General features: G+C 37.6%; 1 protein-coding gene across 1 annotated transcript in view; it reads left to right on the forward strand.

Moving 5' to 3' along the window:
- Positions 1-26627, forward strand: part of MAP2K4 (mitogen-activated protein kinase kinase 4) — a 115305-nt gene that overhangs the window by 12196 nt on the left and 76482 nt on the right. Inside the window, exons 3-4 of the mRNA XM_014547010.1 lie at positions 3466-3555; positions 20626-20728. Coding sequence (XP_014402496.1) covers positions 3519-3555; positions 20626-20728 — 140 coding nt within the window. The 5' untranslated portion in view covers positions 3466-3518. The remainder of the gene's footprint in view (positions 1-3465; positions 3556-20625; positions 20729-26627) is intronic.

A 26627-nucleotide genomic window follows, 5' to 3' on the forward strand; every position in this document is an offset into this window, starting at 1 on the left:
GAGAGAGAGAGAGAGAGAGAGAGAGAAACATCAATGATGAGAGAGAATCATTGATTGGCTGCCTTCTGCATGCCTCCACTGGGGATCGAGCACGCGACCCGGGCATGTGCCCTGACTGGGAATTGAACCCGTGACCTCCTGGTTCATAGGTCGATGCTCAACCACTGAGTCACGCTGGCCGGGCGACCATTTTTCTATATGTATTATTCCTTTCCCCTCCTAGCCTATCTATACTAATAAAAGGGTAATATGCTAATTAGACCAGGTCAACCAGACATCTTCCGGTCATCCTGCCTTCCTTCCAGACAAAGCCATGGTGGCAGGGGCTGAGGTAGAGGCGGTTAGGGGCGATGAGGCCGGCAGGGGAGGGCAGTTAGGGACAAAGTGGCTGGCAGGGGAGGGCAGTTAGGGGCGATGAGGCCGGCAGGGGGGGCAGTTAGGGGCGATCAGACAGGCAGGCAGGCAGAGGGGTTAGGGGCGATCAGGCAGGCAGGCGAGTGGTTAGGAGCCAGCGGTCCCAGATTGTGAGAGGGATGTCCGACTGCTGGGTCCCAGATTGGAGAGGGTGCAGGCCGGGCTGAGGGGACACCCCCCCCACCCCCCGCACGAATTTCGTGCACCTGGCCTCTAGTTGAAATATAATTGACAGTTAACATTGTGTAAGCTTAATGTGTACAGTGTGTTGATTTGACACACATATATTATGAAATGATCATAACAGTAGGGATAGTCAACACTTTCATCACCTCACATAATTAATTTTTCTATGAACATTTAAGATTATTCTTTTAAGTAGAATATATATTTATTGCTTTCAGAGAGGAAAGGGAGAGGGAGAGAGAGAGATAGAAACATCAATGATGAGAGTCATTGATTGGCTTCCTCCTGCAAGCCCCCCACCAGGGACCTAGCCTGCAACCCAGGCATGTGCCCGTGACCGGAATTGAACCTGGGACTCCTCAGTCCACTGGCTGATGCTCTGTCCACTGAACCAAACTGGCCAGGGCTGTTTTATGCTATCTTTTAATTTTAACATGATAATTTTTAGCTTTTATTTACCTTTTAATATAAAATATTTCTGTTTAATATTTAATACAATTTTTAGTTTTTATATATTGACATAAAATCTATACAAATGTGCCAACAATTTTAAAATTTAAAACTGCATTCACATTGTTGCTCTTTTTTTCTTAGTTCCTATTGTGGGAATAAAACAAGAGAAACATATTGATTTTATTAAGTTTAAAAGATGTACACATTGTCTATAAATAGCTTTGTAGGTAGATTAAAAATGCCATTAGGTTGTTTAAATGGTCCTGTCTCTTTCCCATTGTTATAGGAATGATACGTTTGTGTCATTGCCTACTTTAATACACAGGAAGAATCTAACACAGGAGCACGTATATTTCCACTTTGGATTGCCTTCACTACCATGTCATACTGTCACTACTTTCTCACATGTCTCTTTTTATTTCTACCTCTCTGGGAGGTCCTCTTCTTTATTTTTCAGCTTTTGGGATTCAACACAGTTTTATACATTCATTCACAAAGCACATATTGGACACCTAGGTACCATAAAGTGAGGAAGATTATTGGTACAGAAATGAGTAGAATTGGTGCCTGCCCTTAGTGGGCTCACTCGAGTTGATCCTGGTTGGTTGTTCAGTGCTTCACTACTGATGCTGCATTGATAGTACCTAGGCCCTGAGTGAGGCGGTGCAGGAGCAGCTATGTACTGGGCACCTTGGCTGCTGCTCTTTTCTCATAAGAGAGGACAAGTCTGAGGGCGATTGGAGACCATGGCTCAGGGCATTGGGCCTGCCCTGCTGTGGAGTTAGCAGAGCTGCCTGCACTGGCTGGGACTTGAGTGGAAGACTCTAGAAAAGGGAGCGCACATATGAGGAAGGTTTGGAGCTGTTTTGTTGGTGGGGATGGCTAGCTCTAAGTTGACAGCATTTGTGTTTGCACTGTTGGTACCTATATTTTAGGATAGGTTTACATATATTAACACTTTTCCCCCAAAACTGGTCTTGTGATTGATATGACTTAAAAGTTAAAAACTGCGATTTTGTAATGTTTGCAGACATTCAGTCTTCCAGTTTGCTCTGGAATATAGACGTTAACTTTACCTTAAAAGTAGTCACTCATTTCTATAAAAATAGAGGGCTTGAAATGACCAAAGCAGTGTTTTCTCACCTGTTAGGGCATACTGTAGTGTCAGAACCTCCAGTTTTATTTTCAGGGTGTTTTAAAATTATCAGAAAAACTTACATTTACTTAATTAAAAATAATTACACAGGGTGGGCAAAAGTAGGTTTACAGTTGTTCATATGGAAGATAATAAACTGTTTTGCGTACTCACAACTATAAACCCACTTTTGCCCCCACCCTTATATCATACAGCAGTTGTAGGAGGGAATGGGGCAGAAGAGTTCAAAATTAGATATTGTTAAAAGTCCAATAAGTTTGACTACTGCTGCTTCAAATGCTCAGTTCTCCATCACAAATCAAAGAGACTTGACTTGTAAGATAATTCTGATGACTAATGGAAGCTCTGAAGGTTTAATTTTTTCCATTGTTTGACTTTCACATAGTTATTGTTTTTTATATTGCTACATCACTATTGCCTGTTATAAGTTAGTGGAGTTTTATTGGAGATGTGTGTGTAGGTATTTACACACACAAGCAAATAGTGTGAGATTACATATTTAATTTTGGAACCAGATTTTTATAGAAATTCAATAAAAATCCACTTTGTACCTCATGTTCTTCTTTATCAATTATAGTTTGCATTTATTTGCTTTATATATATATTTAAGAATATATTTAAGATAATAAGTAACAGTTATAATTATTATTATTTAAAAATCTTCATTGTAGAAAGTATTACATATGTCCCCTTTCCCCCCATTGACCCCTTCTAGCCCTCCCCCACCCTTCACCCCAGGCCTTCACCACCCTATTGCCTGTGCCCATGGGTTATGCGCCTATGCTAAGTACTTTTGTTGCTCTCATCCACCCACCCACCCCCTCTTTTCCTCTGTGGTTCAACAGTCTGATCCATGCTTCTATTACTCTGGATCTATTTTGTTCATCAGTTAAAGTTATAATTATTTAAAAAACATTGTATTTCTTTTAACAACTTAAAACAACTTAAGGGAAAACATTCTTTATGATGTAGAGCTACATTTAGAAGGTTGATTAATCATTTATCATTTGAAGATGATAATTTTGTATTTTTAAAGATGTTTATGTGATTTATGGCCAAGTTTGAATGATTATATCTCAGTGGCTTTAATGAGCTAACTTGTAAATATTGTTGTTTTGAATATGATTTAATTTGCTTTATAAAACCAATTTTTTGAAGGGGGTTATAGATTTGCCTAGAAACAAAGTTTTTGAGGAATTATTTTATAAATGTCAAATTTACCTGAGTTGTATCAGCATTCTGATTTTTTTATTCAGGCGGAAATTGTGACCCATTAATCTTCCAGGGGCATAGGGCTTCTCCTCAGAAAATGCCTGACAGTCCTGTGCTGATGCAAGTGAGTGCAGGTAGCAGTTTGGCAGCCTCTGTTGATAGTTCAGTTTTCACACAAGCGCTCTCATAGCCCTTTCCCTTCTGTACTGCAGTATTTTTAGCTCTCAGCTGAAGAGTTCTTGAGTGCTAAAGACAAGTTTGGATAGTGTTGACTTTCTGTAGCCTTGCCTTTTACACTTTTGGTAGCTTTAAAAACGTTTAGTGGCTTTAAACAATTGTTTTACTTGGAGATGTTTGCATAGCAGTGGGGTCTTTATTTAGAAAGTTATATGCTCTAGAGCAGTGGTTCTCAACCTTCTGGCCCTATAAATACAGTTCCTCATGTTGTGACCCAACCATAAAATTATTTTCGTTGCTACTTCATAACTGTAATGTTGCTACTGTTATGAATCATAATGTAAATATCTGATATGCAGGATGGTCTTAGGTGACCCCTGTGAAAGGGTCGTTCGACCTCTAAAGGGGTCGCGACCCACAGGTTGAGAACCGCTGCTCTAGAGGAAATTCGATTGCAGATAGTGACTGCTTTTGCACACTGCACATCAGAATATTTGGAGAAAAAATGGAGGTATCCTAATGACAGGTTCTCATTTCATTGTGAAACTGTTCTTTCAGGTTGAGTATCCCTAATTGTTTTTAAATTGGTAATAATAAAAAAGAAACAATAAAGAGGAGGAAGGATGTTTCTTGAATCTTTATAGAAATTCGAGTATGTCACTAATAAGTTTACTGACTTGATAAGAAATGTCTATAACAGATAATATTGGGGGTTGAGGGAGAAAGGGATCCTCATGTAAGGTGACAGTAAGGTGGTGGGCACACAGTGCAATATACAGATCTTGTAACATAGAAACCCGCACCTGAAATCTATGTATATGTCCATGTTGACCAGTTGTCACTCCAATAAATTTAATAAATAAATATTAAAAAATAAAACATACTAAACATGCATTAAAACAAAGATAATATTTTGCTCAAGGAAGTATTTGACTTTTTTGGAGGTGGCATATAAAAAACCAGGGAAGGTAAGGAGTAGAGGACAGGGACAAACCACCCTGCATTTAAAATGAAGAGCTTAGCCCTAGCCGGTTTTGCTCAGGGGGTAGAGCATCGGCCTGCAGACTGAAGGGTCCCAGGTTCGATTCCAGTCAAGGGTACTTACCTTGGTTGCAGGCTCCCAGCCCTGTCCGGGGCATGCAGGAGGCAACCAATCGATATGTCTCTCTCACATCGGTGTTTGTCTCTGTCTTTCCCTCTTCCTCCCACTCTCTCTAAAAATCAATGGAAAAATATCCTTGGGTGAGGATTAAAAAAAATAAAGAGCTTAGAAAATTCAGCTGGTTAAATCTCCAATTTCCCAGAAAAAGAATGACCACATTTGCTACTGCTGGAGTGTTAACAAGGCTTATCTAAATTAATATAGATGCTGAAGTAAGTTGAAAATGAGACTTTTGTGGGACTTGCCATAAGCCCAGCTAGCATCCAGTGTAGTCATCACTGTCTTTGTGGACCATGATGAACTGCCAGAGGAAAGTCCATCTGCTTGGAAACAGCTTTTATACTAATTAAAACCCAAGGATGGTAGTACCGGAATAGGCAGAGCCGAGATTTACTAGTCCCTTTATACATTAGGCCATTCCAAGGGGAATGTTGCCTAATTATCTCTTATCTTGAGGTGGTAGAAACATTAATTTCTCCTAAAAAATGGGTTTGGTGCTAGAAGAAGGAAAGTTTCATTTCAAACAGCTATTGAACCTTTAAAATAATTTGGAGAAGCTTAATGTGTGATGTATTGAGCGATAAAAAAATTAGTAATGCACCCACATTGCAGAAAGTTTCCTTTCAGCTGCCAGTTGAACTTGACTCTTAACAATGAAGGGATATATGACAGAACTTTCTAGGTTGAACAGATATAGGGCAGAAATGGTGTGGAAAGTTTCTTGAGAGTTTCCCAATTAATCAAAGTGGATTTTAATTTAGCTTATAAATTTAGGGTGATAGTTTTCAAATAAGGTGTAGTAAATGCTTGAATTCTCACTAGATGATTTTGAGTGCTTTCAAAATCCAGTCACAAGTGTCTAGATGAAAAGATTAATACTAGCCATGTTGGTGTTTATCTTCTCATTAGGTAGAATTAAGTGCACATTAATCAGAAATGAAAATCAGGTGTATTCAAGCATATTCACTCCTTTTTAGAGAACCTTTTGTAACATTAAATAAATAGAGGCATAAACGTAACACTTAACAAATATCTGTGCATCACTAATGGTCAGAGGTACTGGGTTTTTTATGATGAGTTAAATCTAGAGCCTACTCTGAAGCAGCTTATGTTTGAGAGATTGAACATGAGACAGACTATTTGGTGGTGGTAATAAATAACTTATTTACTGCATGCCAAATCCCATTCTAAACACTTTATATTAACTCCTTTAATTCTCATAACAACCTTAGGAAGTGAGTATAATAATTATTTAAATTGAAACACAAAAAGATTAAGTAAATTTTCCAAAGTCATACAGTTAATGAATGACAGAATTGTGTGACCTTAGTCTAGTCCAGTGATGGCGAACCTATGACACGCGTGTCAGAGGTGACATGCGAACTCATTTTTTTGGTTGATTTTTCTTTGTTAAATGGCATTTAAATATATAAAATAAATATCAAAAATATAAGTCTTTGTTTTACTATGGTTGCAAATATCAAAAAATTTCTATATGTGACACGGCACCAGAGTTAAGTTAGGGTTTTTCAAAATGCTGCCACGCCGAGCTCAAAAGGTTCGCCATCACTGGTCTAGTCACAGGTTACATGCTATAAACCACAGTGTTTTATGGATTCTTGAAAGAAAGCACTGGGCACTCATCGGAATGGTTTTTGAGGGGTGTTCACTCGCAAAGGCTTATGGGAACAGGACTTATGATTGATAATAATTTTTTTATTTTCTGGCTCTGGAGAGTTTGACGTTACTATCTAATAAGCGTGACAGGACATTACATGGAAAGATTTCTTCTTGTTTCTCTAAAACAAGGGACATAGGGGATCTATCAATAGGGAAAAATGTTTAATCAAAAACTCCAGATTATTCTGGCCTACACAGATGTAGAAAATGAATTGCCTTGGGATCCTCCGATGACTTAGGTGTGTCTAGAAAACAGCTGATCAAGATAAGTGGTCAGGAGACTTGGTAGTCAGTGAACAAGATGGCCTAGCCATGCATTGCATGGGGATGGACTTGTATATATATATATAGACTCTCTTAACAATGAGTTGATGCTTTTAGCAAAAATATTTGTCCCTCCTACTTTCTTTTACTTGGAGATGGAAGAGAGAACATTATTTAATTTTTAAAAACTTTTAATTATAGAAGTTTCAAACATATAAAAATAGAATAATATAATGAACCCCTGTGTGCCCATTACATAGCAACAGTTATCAATATATGGCCAATCTTATTTCATTTGTTCCTTCTCCTGCCATCTATCTCTCCTGAAATATATTTTTAAAAAAAAATATATATTTTTATTGATTTCAGAGAGAGGAAGGGAGAGGGAGAAACAGATAGAAACATCAATGATGAGAGAAAATCATTGACCAACGGCCTCCTGCATGCTCCCCACTGGGGATCAAGCCCGCAACCCAGGCATGTGTCCTGACCGGGAATTGAACTGTGATCTTCTGGTTCATAGGTTGATACTCAACCACTGAGCCATGCCAGCTGGGCTCTCCTGAAATATCTTAAAGCTGATTCTGTTTATCATTATTTCATCCACATATCTGTCAGTCACAAAACTTCTAAATGATAGAAACTCTTAAATACAAAACCTAAATACCATTATTACATCATTAAAAAACCCCAAAATATTCCAGATAGCCACTCATGTTCAGATTTCCTTCAGTGCCTTACAAATGCTGTGTTTATAGTTGATTTTTCAAGTCGAGATCTCAACAAGGTCCGCACATACTGCACTTGGTTGATATATCTATCTCTTAAGTTTCCTTATATCTAGAGCAGTTTCCTCTTTTCTTTTTTCTTGCCATTTATCCATTGAAAAAATTGGGTCATGTGTTTTGTAGCATTTTGCCCATTTTAGATTTGGCTGATGATATCCTTTTAGAAATTAGTGTTTCACATGTTCCTCTTTGTCCTGTATTCCCTGTTAATTGGTAGCTAGATTGAGACTTGATCACATAGAAGTTAAAATAGATAGAGCTGTGTGTTTTTTGTTGCATCATATCAAGAAGCAAATGATTTCTGGTTGTCGGTCATGTTAAGATTGGTCAGTGAGTTTAAGAGCTGTCAGTGTGATTCATATAGGCTAACTTTCCCCATCACCTTCAACTTGGTCGTTTGGCCACCATCAGGGATTTTTGTCTAAATTAAAAATGGTTAATTTGTGTTTCCAAACATTTGTGGACTCTGCAAATAGTAGCTGTAGTCAGCCAAAAAAAAAAAGTTTGTGTTTGGGGCATACCATCGAATGCAAATTTTAGAGGTAAGCATTGACCATCTGTGACTTAAATGTGAAATTATGTGTATAAATGCATACATATATAAAAACATTTATCGTGATTTTCTGTACTTTGAGATGTGGACGAAAGGGGCCACATGCTAACCTGACAAGCTCAGGGAAGGCCTGCATGCATTCTTGCAAACTCAAAGACCTAAAGTAACCACAAAGGATGCTGAAATTAAACTTTAACTAAAAGCAGTTATGATGGATAGTCAAGTCCTAGGCCAGTATCTTTCCTGACAAGGCCAATCTTTACCTTGAGACTATTTTTTTTGCATCTATGATAACATATTCTTGAAATGTCAGGGTAACTTGTAACTTCCCTTTTTGCTGGACCCCTCAGGGCACAACCAAATGCCCTGGGCGCCAGGACACAACCATATATTCCTTCATTGTTATTGTTACCATGTTAATTGTTGACTGTTAACTATTCTGTACCCACCTAAGTAAAAGAAGTATGTGTCTATCATTTTATCTTTGCAATGTATAAAAATAGGTGAAAAACCACCATTCTTCAGAGCATTATCTCAATCCATTGAGATTCTACTTCCTGGCAATTGTCGACAGTTTGGTTCAAACAAACTCAAAAATTCTTTACAGGTTTGAATGTTTTTATGTTAACAGAGAGAATTAAAACTTGACATTTATCCTTCATACCCTGGATACGAGTTGACATGTTCATTAATCAGGGTTCTTTTTAACTTTTAAAAATCTTCTAATCTCTGGAGATAATGAAAAAACATGTCAAATAATAATTCTTGATATTTTTGATGAAGTTGTAGAACCAGTGGGTATGTTAGACTAGATCTATTAAATTAAGATCAATCTTAAACTGGTATAAGCTTTGTTTACTAATTTATATTCAGTGCTAAGAATGCTCAGGTCCTTCCAGGCATTACCTTCCCCAGTACTTGGGATCCAGAATTAGTCACCGAAGAGCAGGCACTTTGGTTATAGTAGAAGTAAGAGTTCTCATTCATGAGCAATCACCTTTTCAGTGACTGGTATATTCTTGTCCAACAGGTGTAATTATTCACCCTTCCGTAGTAACAATTTCTTAACCAGTTCTCCTTGTTCACTATTCTGTTTAGTCACCCATCTTGTAACTAAATTATTGAAGTCTCTCCTTCATAGTATTCTAAAACGGACTTGCTCTTGCACAATTTGTAAATAACAAATTAGAGAAATTTCATTCTCATGTACTTATACATTCAGGAAGTAGATAGAATACAACATACCCTCCTTGAGTGCAATTTACTCTTGAGTAATATAACTTTAGCCTAACTTTTAAAAAACTTCAAATTATAGAATATATTTATGGGCAACAAATAGTACTTGTGTTCACTAAGAAAAGAAAGTGTTATTCACATCTTAATGATTTTTAAATTGGGAGGTGGTATTCATTGGAATCCAAAGAAGCTATTCAGATGCTGGTGAGAGGAGTATAATAGTGCTGTAGTTATTGCTTGTATATATACAATATGTGCTTTGTGTAGAAGATGCTTATTCGTTTTCCACCTCTGTTATTTGCTTTGGTAGTGACACAGTGGATCTGAATTTAAATTGTAAATCATAACATTTCTTAAAAAGATATATAGTATAATGTAGCAGCGAAATGGAAAAAGTTGAGTATACAAAAGATTGTCACATGCCGTCCAATTTGAGACAGTTAAAAATGGCAAATTATCTTTTTAAAAGCCAGAAGATGGCTGACTAACACATGTGTCATGAGGTTCTATCAGTAAGTAGCATTTTTTCAGTCAAAGCTTCTAGCTAACTTTTTCAAAGAACCTACATAACTTCTATTTGTGCATATTCTGATTGAGAAAAAAATGAAGCAACAAATTAGATATACCAAGAAAAACAGATAAAACCCCCAATTGAGATATCTGTGTGAAAACTATTTGTTCTAAAGTTGTTAAGTCAAAAACTTAAGCTTGGATTATTAATTAATTCCAGAATGTTTGAGTTGCTGTGATACTCCAGGTGCTGTTATGTAAAGTACTGAGTCACTGGGCTGCTGTATCTAATTTCCAGTGGACAGAGGCATCCAGTGAATGTCAGGTTCTGCATGTGAAGAACACATATGCTCAAATGCTGACTGTGTGCCTGAAAAAGAAAGGGCTTATTATATAGATACTAGGGTCCCTCGGCCTCGCCTGTGCCCTCTCACAATCCGGACCCCTCGGGGGATGTTGGATAGCCAGTTTTGGCCCGATTCCTGCAGGCCCGATCCAGACAGGAGGGAGCCCGATCCTGTGTGTTGAGCATCTGTCCCCTGGTGGTCAGTGTGCATCATAGCGACCGGTCATTCTGGTCGTTCCAGTCATTCTGCCGTAAAGGTCACTTAGGCTTTTATAAATATAGATAGTTAAAAATTACAGGGTGTGATTTTCTGCGTGCCCCTCCTCTGCAGTTGTTAAATTATTGCTAAACTATTGATGTGCTTTAGAATTGGGAAGTCATCTTTGAAATAAAGCTTTACTTCTGCTTTAGGTGGGACAAGCTACCGGAACAAAGCTTATATCCTATTGCTTCACAGCAGTGACTAGCTCTCCTGTTTGAGTGCAGGTTGTCTCCAGCCACAAATGGTCAGGAAAATTGAGCCTTATTGTCATTTAAAGGTGCCATTTAGTGGTAAAAGTTTACAGGAAGGCTTTCCAATTTATCATAATTGCATTAAAATATATGCAAATTGTTGTGTATGAACAAAATTGATTCCTTTTGTCTTTCTAAATTCCTAAGGACATATGCTATAAAGCAGGGTTATTATAGGTAAAGTTTTATATGGTGATGGTATTTGCTTTGGGGATACAGTAATTGGGTAGTAGGATGAGGGAGTCAGATGTTCCCTGGAGAGTAGAGAGAGGTCAAAGTTAACTGTGAACCATTATAGAGCCAAGTAGAAAGGAAAAAAAGTAAATAAGGCCCTCTTTGATTTTCCTGAGTCAGCATTATGTGGTCATGTATGTTCATGCTTTGCTTTAAAAAGACCTTTATGAAATCAGGAGTTTGAAGGATTTTTGACTTGATAATTCTTGATAATGTGTTATATTTGTTTATAAATCAACTATTGATACATGAGAGAGAAAAATATATTTATGAATAATACCTTTCCACTTTATCTCTAATTGGCTTGGAATATTTTTTACTTGTTTTTAGGCTTACTTATAGATTTTGATAGTATAAAATGTCAATTACAAATATTAATGGAAATAAAAAGATTTCTTGAAACTGACTTCTGTTGCTTTTAGAAAATCTTAATATTCTTTACTTCTCAGTATTCCAGATGTTAGCACTCAGGTGTTTTCTGACACCAACTGAGTGTCCAATAGTTCACTTCAGTTCTGACACTATCTACCTGGAGTTAGCATAACATCTCACCAGTTAAAGGGTTTTGCCTCACAAAACTGCCCCTGCTTCAGATCCATCTGTTACTTGCTTTGCTAGCAAATGTGGTGCTCCGGTTACCCACACTTCTGCTTGGTTCTCTACAAATCAGAGGGTTCCCTTGATACCCCTCCTCTGCCTCCTGCACCCACATTCAGTTATTTTATAGACCAGCTCACAGAACTCATGTTTACTCTTTATTAGAAAAGATACAACCAAATGGAAGAGATACATAGATCAAGGTGTGGAGGGAGAGGTGGTGCAGCGCTTCTTTGCCTGCTTTGGGTGCAGCATTCTCCTAGCACTTTGATGTGTTCACCAACCAGAAAGCTCCCCAAACCCATTGCTTAGGGGTTTCAATGGAAGCTTCATTACCTACTCAGGATTGATTAAATCATTGGTCATTGGTGATTGAACTCCATCGCCAGCCCTTTTCCCCTCTGTGGAGTTTAGGAGGCGGGGCTAAAAATTATATCTCTCTAATCACTTAATTGATTTCTGTGCAGATCTGCCCCCATCCGGAAGTTTTGTAGGGTCTCTCCTAACCCTCATCTCTTATTAGCATAAAGTCTGGTTTGGTTGAAAGGGGCTTGTTATGAATAACAGAAGACATTCCTTCACTTAGGAAATTCCTTGGGTTGCTGCAACCTGGGACTCATACCAAATATGGGGTTTCCTTTGAACATATATGCTTTTACTAAAATGATAATTTATTAGATACATTTCTTATTGTCTGATTTAAAAAAACCCTTACTATTTATTAACATTTTCTGGTGTCAATAGGCATCTACCTGTATTTTTTTTGTGTGTGTAGTATTCCAGTTTTTTTTGTGTGTGTAGTATTCCATAATTTTTATAACTAATCTAGTGTAAATACATATAACTAATATCATAGTAGTTATTTTTCATAGCTACTCTTTTTTAAAAAAATATATATATTTTATTGATTTTTTTTACAGAGAGGAAGGGAGAGGGATAGAGAGTTAGAAACATCGATGAGAGAGAAACATTGATTAGCTGCCTCCTGCATACTCCCTACTGAGTATGTGCTCTCAACTAAGGTGCATGCCCTTGACCAGAATCGAACCTGGGACCCTTGAGTCCGCAGGCCGATGCTCTATCCATTGAGCCAAACCAGTTAGGGCTCATAACTACTCTTTACCAGCCATTGTATTTTTAAGGTATAGTGATCCTCACCACAGCAATACTGCCAAGTAAGGAATTGTTTTTATCTTGGGTTTACAGATGTGTAAATGACTATACTGTAGAAATATCCCTGTTTTTATCCTTACCAGTATTTCAGTGGTGATCATTTAGCATCTAGCAGAAATAAAATTTCCCTCTATTCCTATCCTTTAGCCTCCTCCTACCACATTCCTTTATAATTTTGGCAGGATGCCAAACAAAAACTTTGTGGATAGGTCATTTTGTTTCCACTGCCTGGCACACTACGATTGTGTATAATTGTGATATTTCTGCATGTATGGCTATGTAAATTATTATATTGCACTTCTCCAAAACCCATCTTATACTAAAGTGTTAAAATGTGTTAAAAGGGTAGCTGTTGGCATATTTACTTGGTTTCTTAAACTCAGAACAGTTCAGTTTTCAAAATGCATAGCTGCATGGATCAATAACAGTGTTTTATTTTATTGATGGAGTTCAGAGTTCCAAGGGAGAGTTACGAATTTTTGCTCACTGTTAGGTATCAAAGATGGAAGAGGAGCGGGGTAATATAATATTAGCTGATAGTTGCTCATTTAATATTTGGAATGCCTGAGATTGCAAGTCTAAGATAGAACTGACAGAGTTTTCCATTTCTTATATTCCAAGCCCAACCTACTTCCTCTCTTATTCTCTGGAACTTATGAAATAAATTAGGGCACTCATTACTGTAGTAATTTAGGCAGAAGAGGAAATGAAATTAAGTTCTTGTCTACTGTTCTATTTCCTCATTTCTGAAATTGTTTGAATATACCTGGTAATGTTATAGTGAGAATTGTGTATTCCTCATTTCATAACCAGTGATTACAAATAATTATTTACATAAAGTTATTCTGGATTCTTGTTCTGTTTTGAAAATAAGGTACTAAGAATGAAAGCCAAGGGAGAAATGAGAATTTGAGAATTTAAGGTTACCCCCCCCCTCACACACACACACATACACATACACACCTTAGCTGGGATGCTCTGAATACTTGCAGGTCAGTCACCAGTATTCTTGAAGGTATTATATGAGTGACTCATTCATTGTACTGCAAGTTCTCCTCTTCTGCTATGCTGGGTTCCATGAAATTCCCGTGGGGGTAGTGGGGGTACTTAAGAGGGACTGACTATTCCTACCTAGTTCCTTTGGCCTGTGAGTAGTGGTGTAAAAGAGCAACTATTTAATTTTTAGGATTCTGTTAGCTGAGTGGCAGTTCTGCTGGTCTCCCTTGAGCTCACTCACATGTCTGCATTCAGGTAGTAGATCTGTTGGGGCTGACGAAGCTCAGCTGGGATGGTTGGTATTTCTGGACCTCTTGCTCCCTGTGGTCTTTCATTACCAAGGAAGCTGGACTGAACTGCTTTGTGTTTAGATTCTGTCACTTTCCAAGAAACTAAAAGTGGAAGCCACAGGCCTCAAAGGCTTAGTTTTGGAAGTCATTAAACGTTCCTTCTGCTTGCTATATTTTTCTGATCAAAGCAAATCCCAAGGCCAACCCAGATACAAGAGGTAGGAAAATAGACTTTACCTCTTAATGGAAGGAACAGTAAAGTCACATTACAAAGAAGTATGGACACAGGGAGCTTTGAATCATTGATGACTAGTTTTATAACAATCTACCACATAACCCCCAGTGATTCCTTAGTATTATATCAAAAAAACATTCCTTTAGAGGCAGCTATTACACAGTACAGGTCCTTCAGTGATCTTTATTGCCATCCTATATAATAAAAGCCCAGCGACTGAATGGCGGAACGGCATCCTATATAATAAAAGCCCAGCGACTGATTGGCAGAACGGCCATAATGACTGGTCGACCAGTCACTATGACGCACACTGACCACCAAGGGGCAGACGCTCAATGCAGGAGCTGCCCCCTGGTGGTCAGTGCACTCGCACAGATCAGCCCGTAGCGGGAGCAGCCACTCAGAGGGCGGGTCCACAGCCGCTCGGCTGACCAGGATGAGCAACGCTCCCATAGCGGGCTGATTCCTGCAGGCCACGCCCCCCAAATAGTGCACGAATCCTGTGTACTGGGCCTCTAGTCAACAATAAGAACTTTGCTATTTACTATTTCAAATTTGGTGAGATCATCGGTGTTGAAAATATGTAGATTGACTAAAATATTTTACAGATGGTCTCCATTCTTACAGGTTGGGTGAGAGCATTCTGATCATAATGGTAACAGAATCTTGCTTCCCTATCTATATACATAAAAGCCTAAGTGACCAGCCGGCCATTCGACTGGCCAACCGGTACCTATGATGCACACTGATCACCAGGGGGCAGATGCTCAACGCAGGAGTGGTAACCACAGGCATGGAAACATGGAACAGACTGATGAATCTCAGAGTGAAGGGGGGAGAGGGGAGGGTGGAAAGAGATTAACCAAAGATCTTATATGCATACTAGAGGCCTGGTGAATGGATTTGTGCACCGGTGGGGTTCCTTGGCCTGGTCTGCTCCCTCTCCCAATCCAGGACCCCTTGGGGGATGCCAGAGAGCCAGTTTTGGCCCGATCCCTGCGGGCCAGGCCGAGGGACCCCACTGGTGCACAAATCTGTGTACCGGGCCTCTAATGGTACAATAAAGAAAAGAAGCCCACTAGCTTGTATGAGAGGGTAGTGCAATGTTTATTAAAAAAACAACCTAATAATTCTAATTCAATAAATACCGGGTGTCCACAAAAAATGTATACACACTTTAACAGCTGACAGCTCAATTTTGAAAATGAAATTTACTTTAATGAACACTGCCTTTATAATTATTCAGTGTGTGTATATTTTTATGGGACACCCTATATTTGTTGAACTGCTGTTTTGTTCTAGTTACCTATTACAGATGATTTTCAGAGCTTAAAAATAAATCAAAATAGTTAAACATTTAGAACAGAAAATAGTTCACAATTTGATGATGGGAACAGCCTTGAGGAGGATGGGAGAGGTTTACAAGGTGGACCCAGTGTAAACATAGTATCTCTCTGAGGATGGACTGGTTTTGGTGGTTTTGGAAACTATACATAATGCTGCTGCTTAATAAATAACAGGGAAATGACACCTTTTTCTTATCTATGGAAGGTGGGGGAGAGATCCATTTGGTAATCTAGATTGCAGAGAGTGGTCATCTTCCATTTTTGAGTGGTAGACTCTCTACTGCCCTTCATGATATCTTTGACCAAGGTTGAACTCAGCTGTTGGCTCAGCTTAGAATATTATGAAAGTGATGTTAAAGGCTTGTATTACTTGAGAAGATAAATGGAGGGATAATATTCAGGGCTCTTTATCTTGCTTAAGGCCAAATACAGCTGAAAGATACCTTCCTTCTAACTTTAATATTGTGTGACCCTGTGAGATGCTCTGTAGTCAAAATTACAGAAAAAAGATATTCTTAGGCTTTAGTGAATATGGATATGCTTGCACAAATTCTTGTTCTTCAATCATAGTTCTGAATATTCTTAAAGATCCCATGCTTGGGAATGCTTCTCTCATGAGAACTGTTGAAGAAGAAATTGTCTTAGATGATGATGTGAGCAAGGTTGTTCTCTTAAGGGAGAGCTTTGAAACCAGAATTTCAAGGGTGGTGCAGAGATTGGTACCCTCAGATCTTGGAATGGCTGAGTGGGGCTTGAGGCTGCTGATCCATTAGGCCAGCCTCTGGACTAGCTATGATTCTAATTTTCCCAGTGTGTTGAACAAACGTCCTCATTTTCTCTATAAGCCAGAACATGAGACAGTTAGGCAGTGCTGCCCTAAAGGATATAGCCATGCTTTGGAAACATTTTGGGTTGAGGACAGATACTGTTTTTCTTAGCAGTCTGGGTTCTCGGTTGCAAACAACAGAAACTTATTCTAGCTAATTTAACCCACACTGAGTTGTCCATGTCAAATTTATTTTCAGATCAATAAACATTTGAGAGCATTTTCTACATAAGGCACAGAACTTAGGCTTTAAATATATAAAGACAATCTTTTCTTATAGGAGAGAAGATATTTTCTCCTGCCACATAAATAATTTAAGATGCTTGATCATACCTGGTTTCTAGCCTGTTGCAGATAAAGGGGAGGATCTGTTTATCTCTGCTGACTGGTTAGGAATTGATTATTTGGTGACAATCTCACCAAAGGGGTAATTATAATCACAAGTTTATAATCTTTCTTGATCAAGTACTTTAAACCCTGTTGTACAAATATTTTAATTCCTCTTAGCTTCTAACAATCTCCACAGCCCAGTTCTAGTATCACTTCTTTCCCTGTACCCTTTTCTTCCTATGGAAGTTGTTGCAGGCTTTTAGAAAAAATTCATTTTAGTCTAATGTCTTATTTATAGTTTTGCCATTAAAAATATCTGAATACATGGTGACAGGTTGCAATACATTGATACCTTCCTCCTTCCCAAAGAAATTTCTCTAAATAAATTATTTGGCATACCTTTATTATTAATTTGAAGTTGACCCTACCCTGATATTTTTTAGCCCATTGTGCTAAAGATGAGAAAGACCAGTACTTAAGAGGTTCTTAGAGAAAGTTAATGAGAGGAGAGATGTTTTAAACAAACAAACATAAAAGGCTCATGCCTGCAGATCTACAGATAGCCAGGAAATTCCTCTCCAGAGTATTGTAAAGTTGCCTCTTACTGTCCTTCCCTGAAGCTCACCTTTGATTGACTTTCTGGGCTGTTCCTTTTCCTCCTTAACACTGCCTTGTGAGTTCATCTTAACTGATCATTTAGAGCAGGGGTCCTCAAACTACGGCCCGCGGGCCACATGCGGCCCGCCGAAAACATTTGTTTTTTTACTTCAAAATAAGGTATGTGCAGTGTGCATAGGAATTTGTTAATAGTTTTTTTTTAAACTATAGTCCGGCCCTCCAACGGTCTGAGGGACAGTGAACTGGCCCCCTGTTTAAAAAGTTTGAGGACCCCTGATTTAGAGAGTTGGGGGCACTATGGAGAACAGGTTATGTAACTTGATCTTATCCTAAACGCCCTGGCACCAGCTTTAGGCTCTCAGTTACCTCTGCTTAAAGGAGCTTTAAAGTTTATAGAATTATTTAATGTATTTTGCTAGTGAAAGATCAGAATATATACTGGGTAATTTTCAAGATAGCTGCAGATGTTTCTGAAGTATAGAGTGTGTTTACATCTAATTTATGCAAGTTAAGTCATATTCCATTACACATGTGCTTATTCATTTTTGCAATAAATGTCCTTTGAAGACCCCAATTAATTTTTGCTTAAATGTGATTGCAATGCTGAAAAAGAATCTCTGTGTTGTGCATCATATATAAATATTTATTTTCAATAAAACAGTTTGAGTAAGTTTTAATTGTAGTAATATATTTTGTTTGCCTGCAGAGGTGAGCTACTGTCCTCTAAAATTGGGCGTTTGAAGGAAGGACCAATTTTGGTTTTTTTCTTTGGGTAGTTTTCACAATGATTCTTTGTTGTGTCATTGGCCTACATTTGATCTTAGTCTTTTATCAGTTTTCACCATATAGAGGTGATGGACCATGTACCGGGTGGTTTCAGATGTACTTCACATGATACGTGGTGTTCACCTTTGATTTGGGGTGTTTGTGGACTTTGAGCTTATTCAAATTTATGATTGCAAAAGCCCTTATATTAATTTTATCTTCAGAAACTTTACTATATAAAGTAACATTCATAGGTTCCAAAGATTAGGACCTGTTATCTTTGGGGTCCACCATTCAGTTTGCTACAGTCTGCCTTCTGGCTCCCAAATATTCACATCTGCCCCAACTGCAAAGTACATTCACCCTACAGGTCCAATCCAGATCTCACCTGGATGTTATCAGCTCCAGCATCTGAAATCTGACCACCAAAATCCTCTACATCAGGTATGGGTGAGACTGAATGCCACCCATTTTTATATATAAACAAGAAGGCCAGTTATCTGCTTCCAAGATACAGTGGTGGGTCAGGCATTGGATAACATTGAAGGGAGAACAGGAGACAATTGAAGGAAGAGAGGAGGCAGCAGTCCCAAGCAATTTCAAAATCCAGCAGGGCAAATTCCGCCAGGTTTCAGGGCCTGAGAATAATCTGCCTTTAAATATTTCCTAAAGACAGATTTCCAAGAAGTAGAAGAGCACATTTATTTAAAAATCTTCCTTATATATTGCTGAACCTCTCAACAGAAAAGTTATATCAATTTACGTTTCCACCAGCAATGCATTATACTAGTGATTATTTGACTTAGTCACTTTGATCATATGTTATCATTAAAAATATATATGCATATGTGTAAAATAAAACCTCTAAACTTTGCCAATTTCACATGAATAAAATTTTTAACTGTTTTTGGTGTTAGTGAGTGCCTTTAATAATTCTTTTATAATTTTTCTTTACTGTTTATACCCTTGCCAATTTTTAAATTTTTATTGATTTGTGTGATGTTTTTGTATATTTAGAGTTGCTGATTTTGTATTGCAAGGATTTTCCCAAGATTTTATTTTCATTTTTAAAAAAATATATTTTTATTGATTTCACAGAGGAAGGGAGAGGGAGAGAGAGAGATAGAAACATCAATGATGAGAGAGAATCATTGATCAGCTGCCTCCTGCCCCCCCCCCACTGGGGCCTGAGCCCACAACCCGGGCATGTACCCTTGACCAGAATCGAACTCAGGACCCTTCAGTCCACAGGCTGACGCTCTATCCACTGAGCCAAACCAGCTATTTGGTAGATATTTGGTAACTGAAAGGCAAATTATGTGGAAAATTCATGTCGTACTGTGCTTATCTCTGAAAATAATGTGTCTGGTCTTCGGAATTCACGTCCTGTAGAAGGCCCAGCCAGCCCTGAGAGCTGATCGGAACTCTGCCAAGAGCTCTGTGCATTCTGCGGTCTTGTCCAGCTAGTGTGCACACTCAAACTTCCAAATCCCATCCAAGTACCGGGCTGCACAGGTTGAGCTCTCTAATTCATCTTTTGAATCCACAGAGGTGGGAAAGTGTTTGGATTGCAGAGATGTTTGGGTAGGGAGATATATGTATAATAAAGTGTGAAGAGTGAATGCCTGAACAAGTATCCTTAAAATGTAATGAAACCAAGATGGGCTTAAAAATGCTTAAAATCCCAACTTAGTTACAGTTTCCATATACTAGAATCCTAAAGAAATGGTTTATAAGATTTATTGAAATAGAAAGAAACATAGTCAGTGGGTGAAGCATGCTACAAAACGGTATTACGGTCTGATTTTAATTGTAGAGAAAAAAATATGTCTATGTATAGGAAATAGTCGGAAACAGACAATGATTAGTTTGGGGTAATTGGACTTTTAAGTCTATATAAATATTTCAAATCTGTATTTTATAGATGTATATATTATATTTTATATATTTTTTGTTTTATCTTTTCTGATATTTCTGGCTTTTTATAATAGACATGTTTTGTTATTTTGATGTAAAACATTGATACCTTCCTTCTTCCCAAAGAAATTGCTCCAAATAAATTATTATTTGGCATACCTTTATTGTTAATTTGAAGTTGACCCTAGCATGATATTTTTTAGCCCATTGTGCTTGCGAATGCTTCAGATTCTACTCTAAGTTGTTTATAGCATATTTGAGGGAAAATGATTTTTATTAAACTAAGGCATTAAAGTATAACACTGGAAAGGTTTAGCATTTTTCAGTGTCACTGCTGAGGTAAATGATTTTCATGTTGGTATTTTTATTTGCAAAAGTGTTAGCATCTCTGAACAATATAAAGGATGCACTGAGCATTGTTTTCCGTTTTACTGGAGCATATTGAGTGATTTATGGATAGTAACAACTTTAGATCATTTTGATTTACTTTTCCTTAATTCTGAAAATTCTTGGTTGCATTTTAGAACATTATGTTAACTATATGTTAAAGCAAATTTTTCTGCCTTTTGATATGAATTTCTTTTGCCCTCAGAATAGTACCTGTTTTATAGTACTTGAAACTTTTACTTTTTATTTGTTATTTCTTAGGTAAACGCAAAGCACTGAAGTTGAATTTTGCAAATCCACCTTTCAAATCTACAGCAAGGTTTACTCTGAATCCCAATCCTACAGGAGTTCAAAACCCACACATGTGAGTATTTCTGTAATAAATAAAAGACTCAACTCAAGCAAAGGTTTTAAAAGTTACTGCATTTTATGGATTATTTCAAGTTGAGGGATTGGTATTTCTATTATTTTTATGGGCCATTAGAAATATTACTATTTATACTTCAATAGAAAGCTATTGGTGCTGTAGTTTGAAGTAGGTAAACACAATTTTTCTTTTTAAAGTTTACTTGAAAGGAAAAAATAACTAAAGATTTTGATATATTTATATCTTTTTAATTTCTTTCTTACTGAACTGAGAATATTGTTTATACCTTTCTTTCTGGATTTCCATTTAAATTGTAAGTGATTTTTAGAAAATGTAATTTTCCCCTGTATATCTGCATTAGTCATCCCCACTGACTAGGTGACAAAATAGATTCCTACTCCTAATAAACTGACTTTCTGTGAGATTTCTATGTCACAGTAAATCGAAACAGTGTGTACAGGTGTCAGTGATTATTTTTAAAATTTGTTCCTTAAATATTTTTTATTTAAAAATAGATAGGATGTTGTAACATGTCACTGAAATTATTAGAAACATCTATTCATTTAAAATAATACCTTCAGAATAATACTTCACAGAAACCTTTGATTGAGTCGAAGTGATGTATTAATAGATAATGTCTTTATCTAACAAAAGTAGTGGCTTTACATTTATATTTATGTCCATAAAAATAATTTTCATCCAGTTCTGGTATTGAGAACTCTAAAAGCAAGTGGTGAAAGATATGGTTAAAAAAACCTGTCAGAATAAATTATTTTATAGTTTTTAATAATTTCTCAATAATTTGTATTCATACCTTATTAGACTACAAGTATATTTATTCTTCCTAAAGAGGCACATTTATTGCTATTTTCTTGTCTTTTGATGTTAGGTATGCATTGTATTTACAAACACTAACAAATTGGTAGAAGGAAGAGTATATTGCAGTAGAAATGCTGAAAATATTTTATTTTTAAAACAGCAGTCTAGAAGGGAATAATGTGTGCCTGTAAATCTGCTCTTATGCTTTCACCTATAAGTTTAAAGGGAGTGAAAAATATTTTAAATGAAAACTGGAATAACAGTTTATTTGACTGGGAATAGTGTCTGTCAATTTAATTAGACTGATGTTCATAATGGAATTTCTTGTCAGAGCTCAGCCTGACAAGTGGGGGCTATAGCATTGAGGAAGGAAACTCTTAGTACTGCTTGATTAGTCAGAGCTCAGTGCAAGGAAACACTCAGAAGAATCTCCTTCCTCCTTTCCTAGAAATTTTAGTGAAAGCTGGTTCTTGAACATAGTCTATTAACCTTGGTTGCTAGATGAACCATATGTTTGAAGTCTAAGAAAGAAAGGCTATGCAGTAATTGCCAAACTTAAGAGATATTCTTCGTCCTTTTTTTTTTTAAACCACTTTGGACAAAGACAACCTGATTTGTATTAGAACTGGAAAACATTCACATATATTGGAACTTTCTTCCTTCAAGAGTTTCTTCATGTATAGGGATTCATAGACAAAAATCTTTTTTTTTTTAAATTAACAGTAAACAATAAAGAGGGTAAAAAAAAGCTTTCTTGCAAAATTTGAGTCCATCAGGTGTTTTCTGTTGTTGTTGTTAAATCTACTTCATCATAATCCTGTAACCAGTAGGTTTCTTATCCTTTGTTGCTTCCCAGCAGGTATTAAAAGTTTGAGAGGGCAAGGTTATAGGCATTTTTACTGTTTGATAGAATCTCTAGAATTTGATTTTGGTGTATAAAATTTTAGACCCAGACTTTGTTTGAATTTTCTTACTGCACTGGCTTATTATCTGGGTTGAAATAGCAACTGCCTCTTAGATATTGGTCCAAGACTATTGTTTCACTACTCAGGGCAGCATATCTCCTCTATCCTCCCACCCCTTCCATAGAGGAATCCTTTTTTGTTCTTCCTCTGAATTGTGTGCTGTCAGCACTGAAACCACTGTTGGTCCCTGTTTAGGGTAAGTAGTTGCAATTAGGAAATACAACTTAAAGTTTGTGGGAGTTTCAAAAAAGATTACCTCTGTGCTATTTATATGTGTTTCCTCCTAAAAGTTCCTTCAACTTTACCTTTACCTACATATATAGGTAAAGGTAAATAATAGAAATTATTAAAAACTACAAAATTCGTGCACTGGCGTGGGAGGGTTGTCCCTCAGCCTGGCCTCCGCCCTCTCGCAGTTTGGGACCCTTCGCTCCTTACCGCCTGCCTACTCACTGCTCCTTACCGCTTGGCTCGCTGCTCCTAGCACTGCCGCAGAGGCAGGAAAGGCTCCCACCACCACTAATGCGCTCACGAGCCGTGAGCCCGGCTTCTGGCTGAGCGGCGCTCCCCATGTGGGAGCGCACTGACCACCGGGGCAGCTCCTGCATTGTCTGCCCGCTGGTGGTCAGTGTGCATCATAGCAATCAGTTGTTCTGGTTGTTCTGCTGTAATGGTCGCGTGGGCTTTTATTATATAGGTAATACTTTTTTATGAATTTAGGAAAAGATAAGATGAACTATAAGCCATTGATGAAGTTAAGATTTTGTCCCGAGAAGAAGTTTCAGGTCTCCTGGCTGCAGGATTCTATAAAAGATTTTAAAAAGAAAGTAAGACTGTTCTTACTTCCTGTGAACCAATAGTTTAAATAAATTCCAAGAAATGATAGCTGGCTACAGCAATTCAGAATTAAGTAGTAATACAGATTGAATTTCAAATGAATGAGTGGTGCAGCAAGGTTAAGATCACAGTAGATAAACAACTTGATGAAAAGTTTAACAAAGGGAACAGGATTTGAATGGGATTTTGAAAGACAAATAGAGAATAGATAGAAGGGAGAATGGCTTTCTGGTGAGTGTAAGTACAAGTTAAGTTTTGGATACGTATAATGTATAGATTTATGTAATTGTAGCAGAGATGTTATTTATATATTACCAATTTCTATCATTGGAAACTTTTAGCATTTTTTCTTTATTTTTGATATTCTATAATTATATGAGGATATGCTTAGGTTTGGATCATCTTACTCTGTTTACTGGAAGAACTGTTTCAGTTTTAAGATTCATGTATCTGTTTCTGAAAAAATTTCTGCTTTTTTTTTTTAAAATAGATTCCTTCATGTGTTTCCTATTCTTTCTTCCTGAAATGTGTGTTTTTTGGATGTCGGACCTCTTGAATTCCCTGGTTCTCTGACTTTTCTTTCATATTTCCCATCTCTGTATTTTTTACTGTATAACCTAGAAGATTTCCTTTATATTCTGACTCTAATATAGAAAATTTTATTTTAATTTTTATGAGTGATTGTGGCTTTTTCTTAGTATCTTATTCATGGTTTATGGGTGTCAAATCTGGAATGTTAAAGTCTTTTCTATCATCTAGGGAATTTATTTCCTAAAGGGTCAGTTTTTCTTTTATCTTTGTCTTTCTCCTTTGTGTTAGTTTTTTGCCACTACTGCCTTAAAATTCTCTATTGTCCATAGATGGTTGAGGATGAGGAAATTAGAAGGCTGATTGGAAGTTCTGGTTATTGAAGGTCAACTGGTGAGCTTGACTTTATTTAGTTTTCTGCAAATGGTTTGAGAGCTGGCTGTCAGGCCGTGAGTATTCTAGATGCCAGAGTAATAAGTAGGACCAACAGTCATCCTAGGAGGCCTAGTTCTTTCCATATAGTATGTTTATTTTCTTTAGAGACATGCTTTTTTTTATTGTTACTGTTTTGAGGGGAGGTTAGAGAGGAAAGGAGGAACTGACTAGACCTTTCTTCTAGAAAGACTTTTAATGAACTCATCTGTTTCTAGGCCTCCATACCTTCCTACTGTGGATGCCCTCTGAGGTTCTGCTGGGACCATTGCTTATCTCTCATCTCTGCTGTATGCTCCCTTCCACCTTGTGTTATGGGCAGTAGTTTTCTTTATTACTTTTTTTTTTTTAAACCTTTTATTATGAAAAGTTGCAAGTCATACATACAAAACTAGAGAGTGGTAGGCGAATCTGTCTGTATTTATCAATCAGCATTAGCAGTGTCTGCAGCTAATGTGGCCAATATTGTTTTTATCTATTCCTCAATTCCCCTCTCCCCACCCATCCGGCCCCTTAGTTTTAATCAAATTTCAGACATACCTTTCATCTACATTTCAGGATGTATTTCTACAAGACAAGGACTCCTTTAAAAAAAGATAATAACAATACCATTGTTATATCTGGTAAAATAAATAAATCTTGAATGTCATCAAATAAGTATATTTGATGTCTTATTTTTGATACAAATAAGTATATTTTTCAGCTTTATTTTTGAGTAGTTTGAAGCAGGATCTGAACAAGGTCCTGCCTGCAGCTGGCCGATAAGTCTGAAACCATTGAGTCCCTTCTCATGGAATTAATCAGTTTTGCTTTGTTTAGACATTTTGTCTGCTTTCAGGCATTCAGAAAATTTGTTTAAATCTCTTAGTTTTTCCATTACTTTCTTTAAAAAAAAAAATTCTTTTTATGCAAGTCCTTAGAGAGTGAGGAGAGAACCTGAACAGGAAATCTTTGTTTTTAATTATCATTGGTTAAAATTATTATAAATGTTTCCTACATGTAAAGCATGAGTTTATTATAGAGACTCTTGTACCTACTACCTAGATCAAACATGTCAAACTCGTGGCTGGCAGGTGGCATGTCTTGTTTAAATAAACGAGTTTGACATGCTTGACTCAGATGTAACAAATGTTAACATATGCTCCTGGGCTCTTTAAATGAAAGATTAAGCTGTAAAACTAAAGAGTGAAAGGAAAAACTAAAGGAAAATGTGTGGCTACCTTTTAAATTTCCATCAGGATTGGATTATCTAGGCACTATAAGTCTTTATAATAGCCCAGGGGTATTTTTATAAATGTGTCAGGCTTGTTCTAAAATCATGTTCTGTATATAAACTTGACATGAACAGTAGCAGGTATTCTGTTATGGTCTGTGTTTTCGTCATGCTGAGTAGGGAGTGAATGCTCTCAGTGTACTGCATCATTTAGAATGCACCAAATACAATTGTGACTCTGAACGAACAGTCCCTTTATCTTCACAGCATATCGGAATGGTACAAGAAGAAACACTAGCTTAAAAGCTAACATTGGAAATGAATAATGATACATACAAATACATTTTGGGTCTTAAGCTAAACATTTTGGAACCATATGTTCTAAGTTTGTTGAGACCAAGAGAATCTCTACTAGCTCATTTATCTTTATTACATTTGAGCAGAAAATGGCTTAATTGTGCCACAGAACATCTAGGAACTTTTAAAGTCCCCCAGTTAATCATTACTGTTCTTCATTCTGTGATGTGCCTACTCAGGAGAGCTTCATCTTAAAACTAGAACACTAATTATAAATTATCTAGGCACTTATTGCTGGTTAAACTGTGGAAGCTTTATCTTTTATACTTTACTAGAGGCCCAGTGCATGAAATTTGTGCACGGTGTGGGGGGGTAGGAGATTGTCCCTCAGCCCAGCATGCACTCTCTCCAATCTGGGACCCCTCAGGGAATGTCTGACTGTCCATGGGGATCGGGCCTATACCGGCAGTTGGGACATCCCTCTCACAATCCAGGTTTGCTGGCTCCCAACCACTTACCTGCCTGCCTGCCTGATTGCCCCTAACCGCTTCTGCCTATCAGCCTGATTACCCCCTAATCGCTCCCCTGCCGGCCCAATTGCCCCCAACTGCCCTCCCCTGCCGGCACAGTCCCCCCCAACTGCCCTCCCTGCTGGCACGGTCCCCCCCAGCTGCCCTCCCCTGCCGGCCCCCCTGCTGGCCTGGTCACCCCTAACTGCCCTCCCTTGCTGGCCATCTTGTGGCTGTGGGCACCACCATCTTTGAGGGCGTGGCAGTCAATTAGCATATTCCCTCTTTATTAGATA

This window comes from Myotis brandtii, unplaced genomic scaffold (assembly GCF_000412655.1).
Source record: "Myotis brandtii unplaced genomic scaffold, ASM41265v1 scaffold461, whole genome shotgun sequence".
Classification (NCBI taxonomy): Eukaryota; Metazoa; Chordata; class Mammalia; order Chiroptera; family Vespertilionidae; genus Myotis; species Myotis brandtii.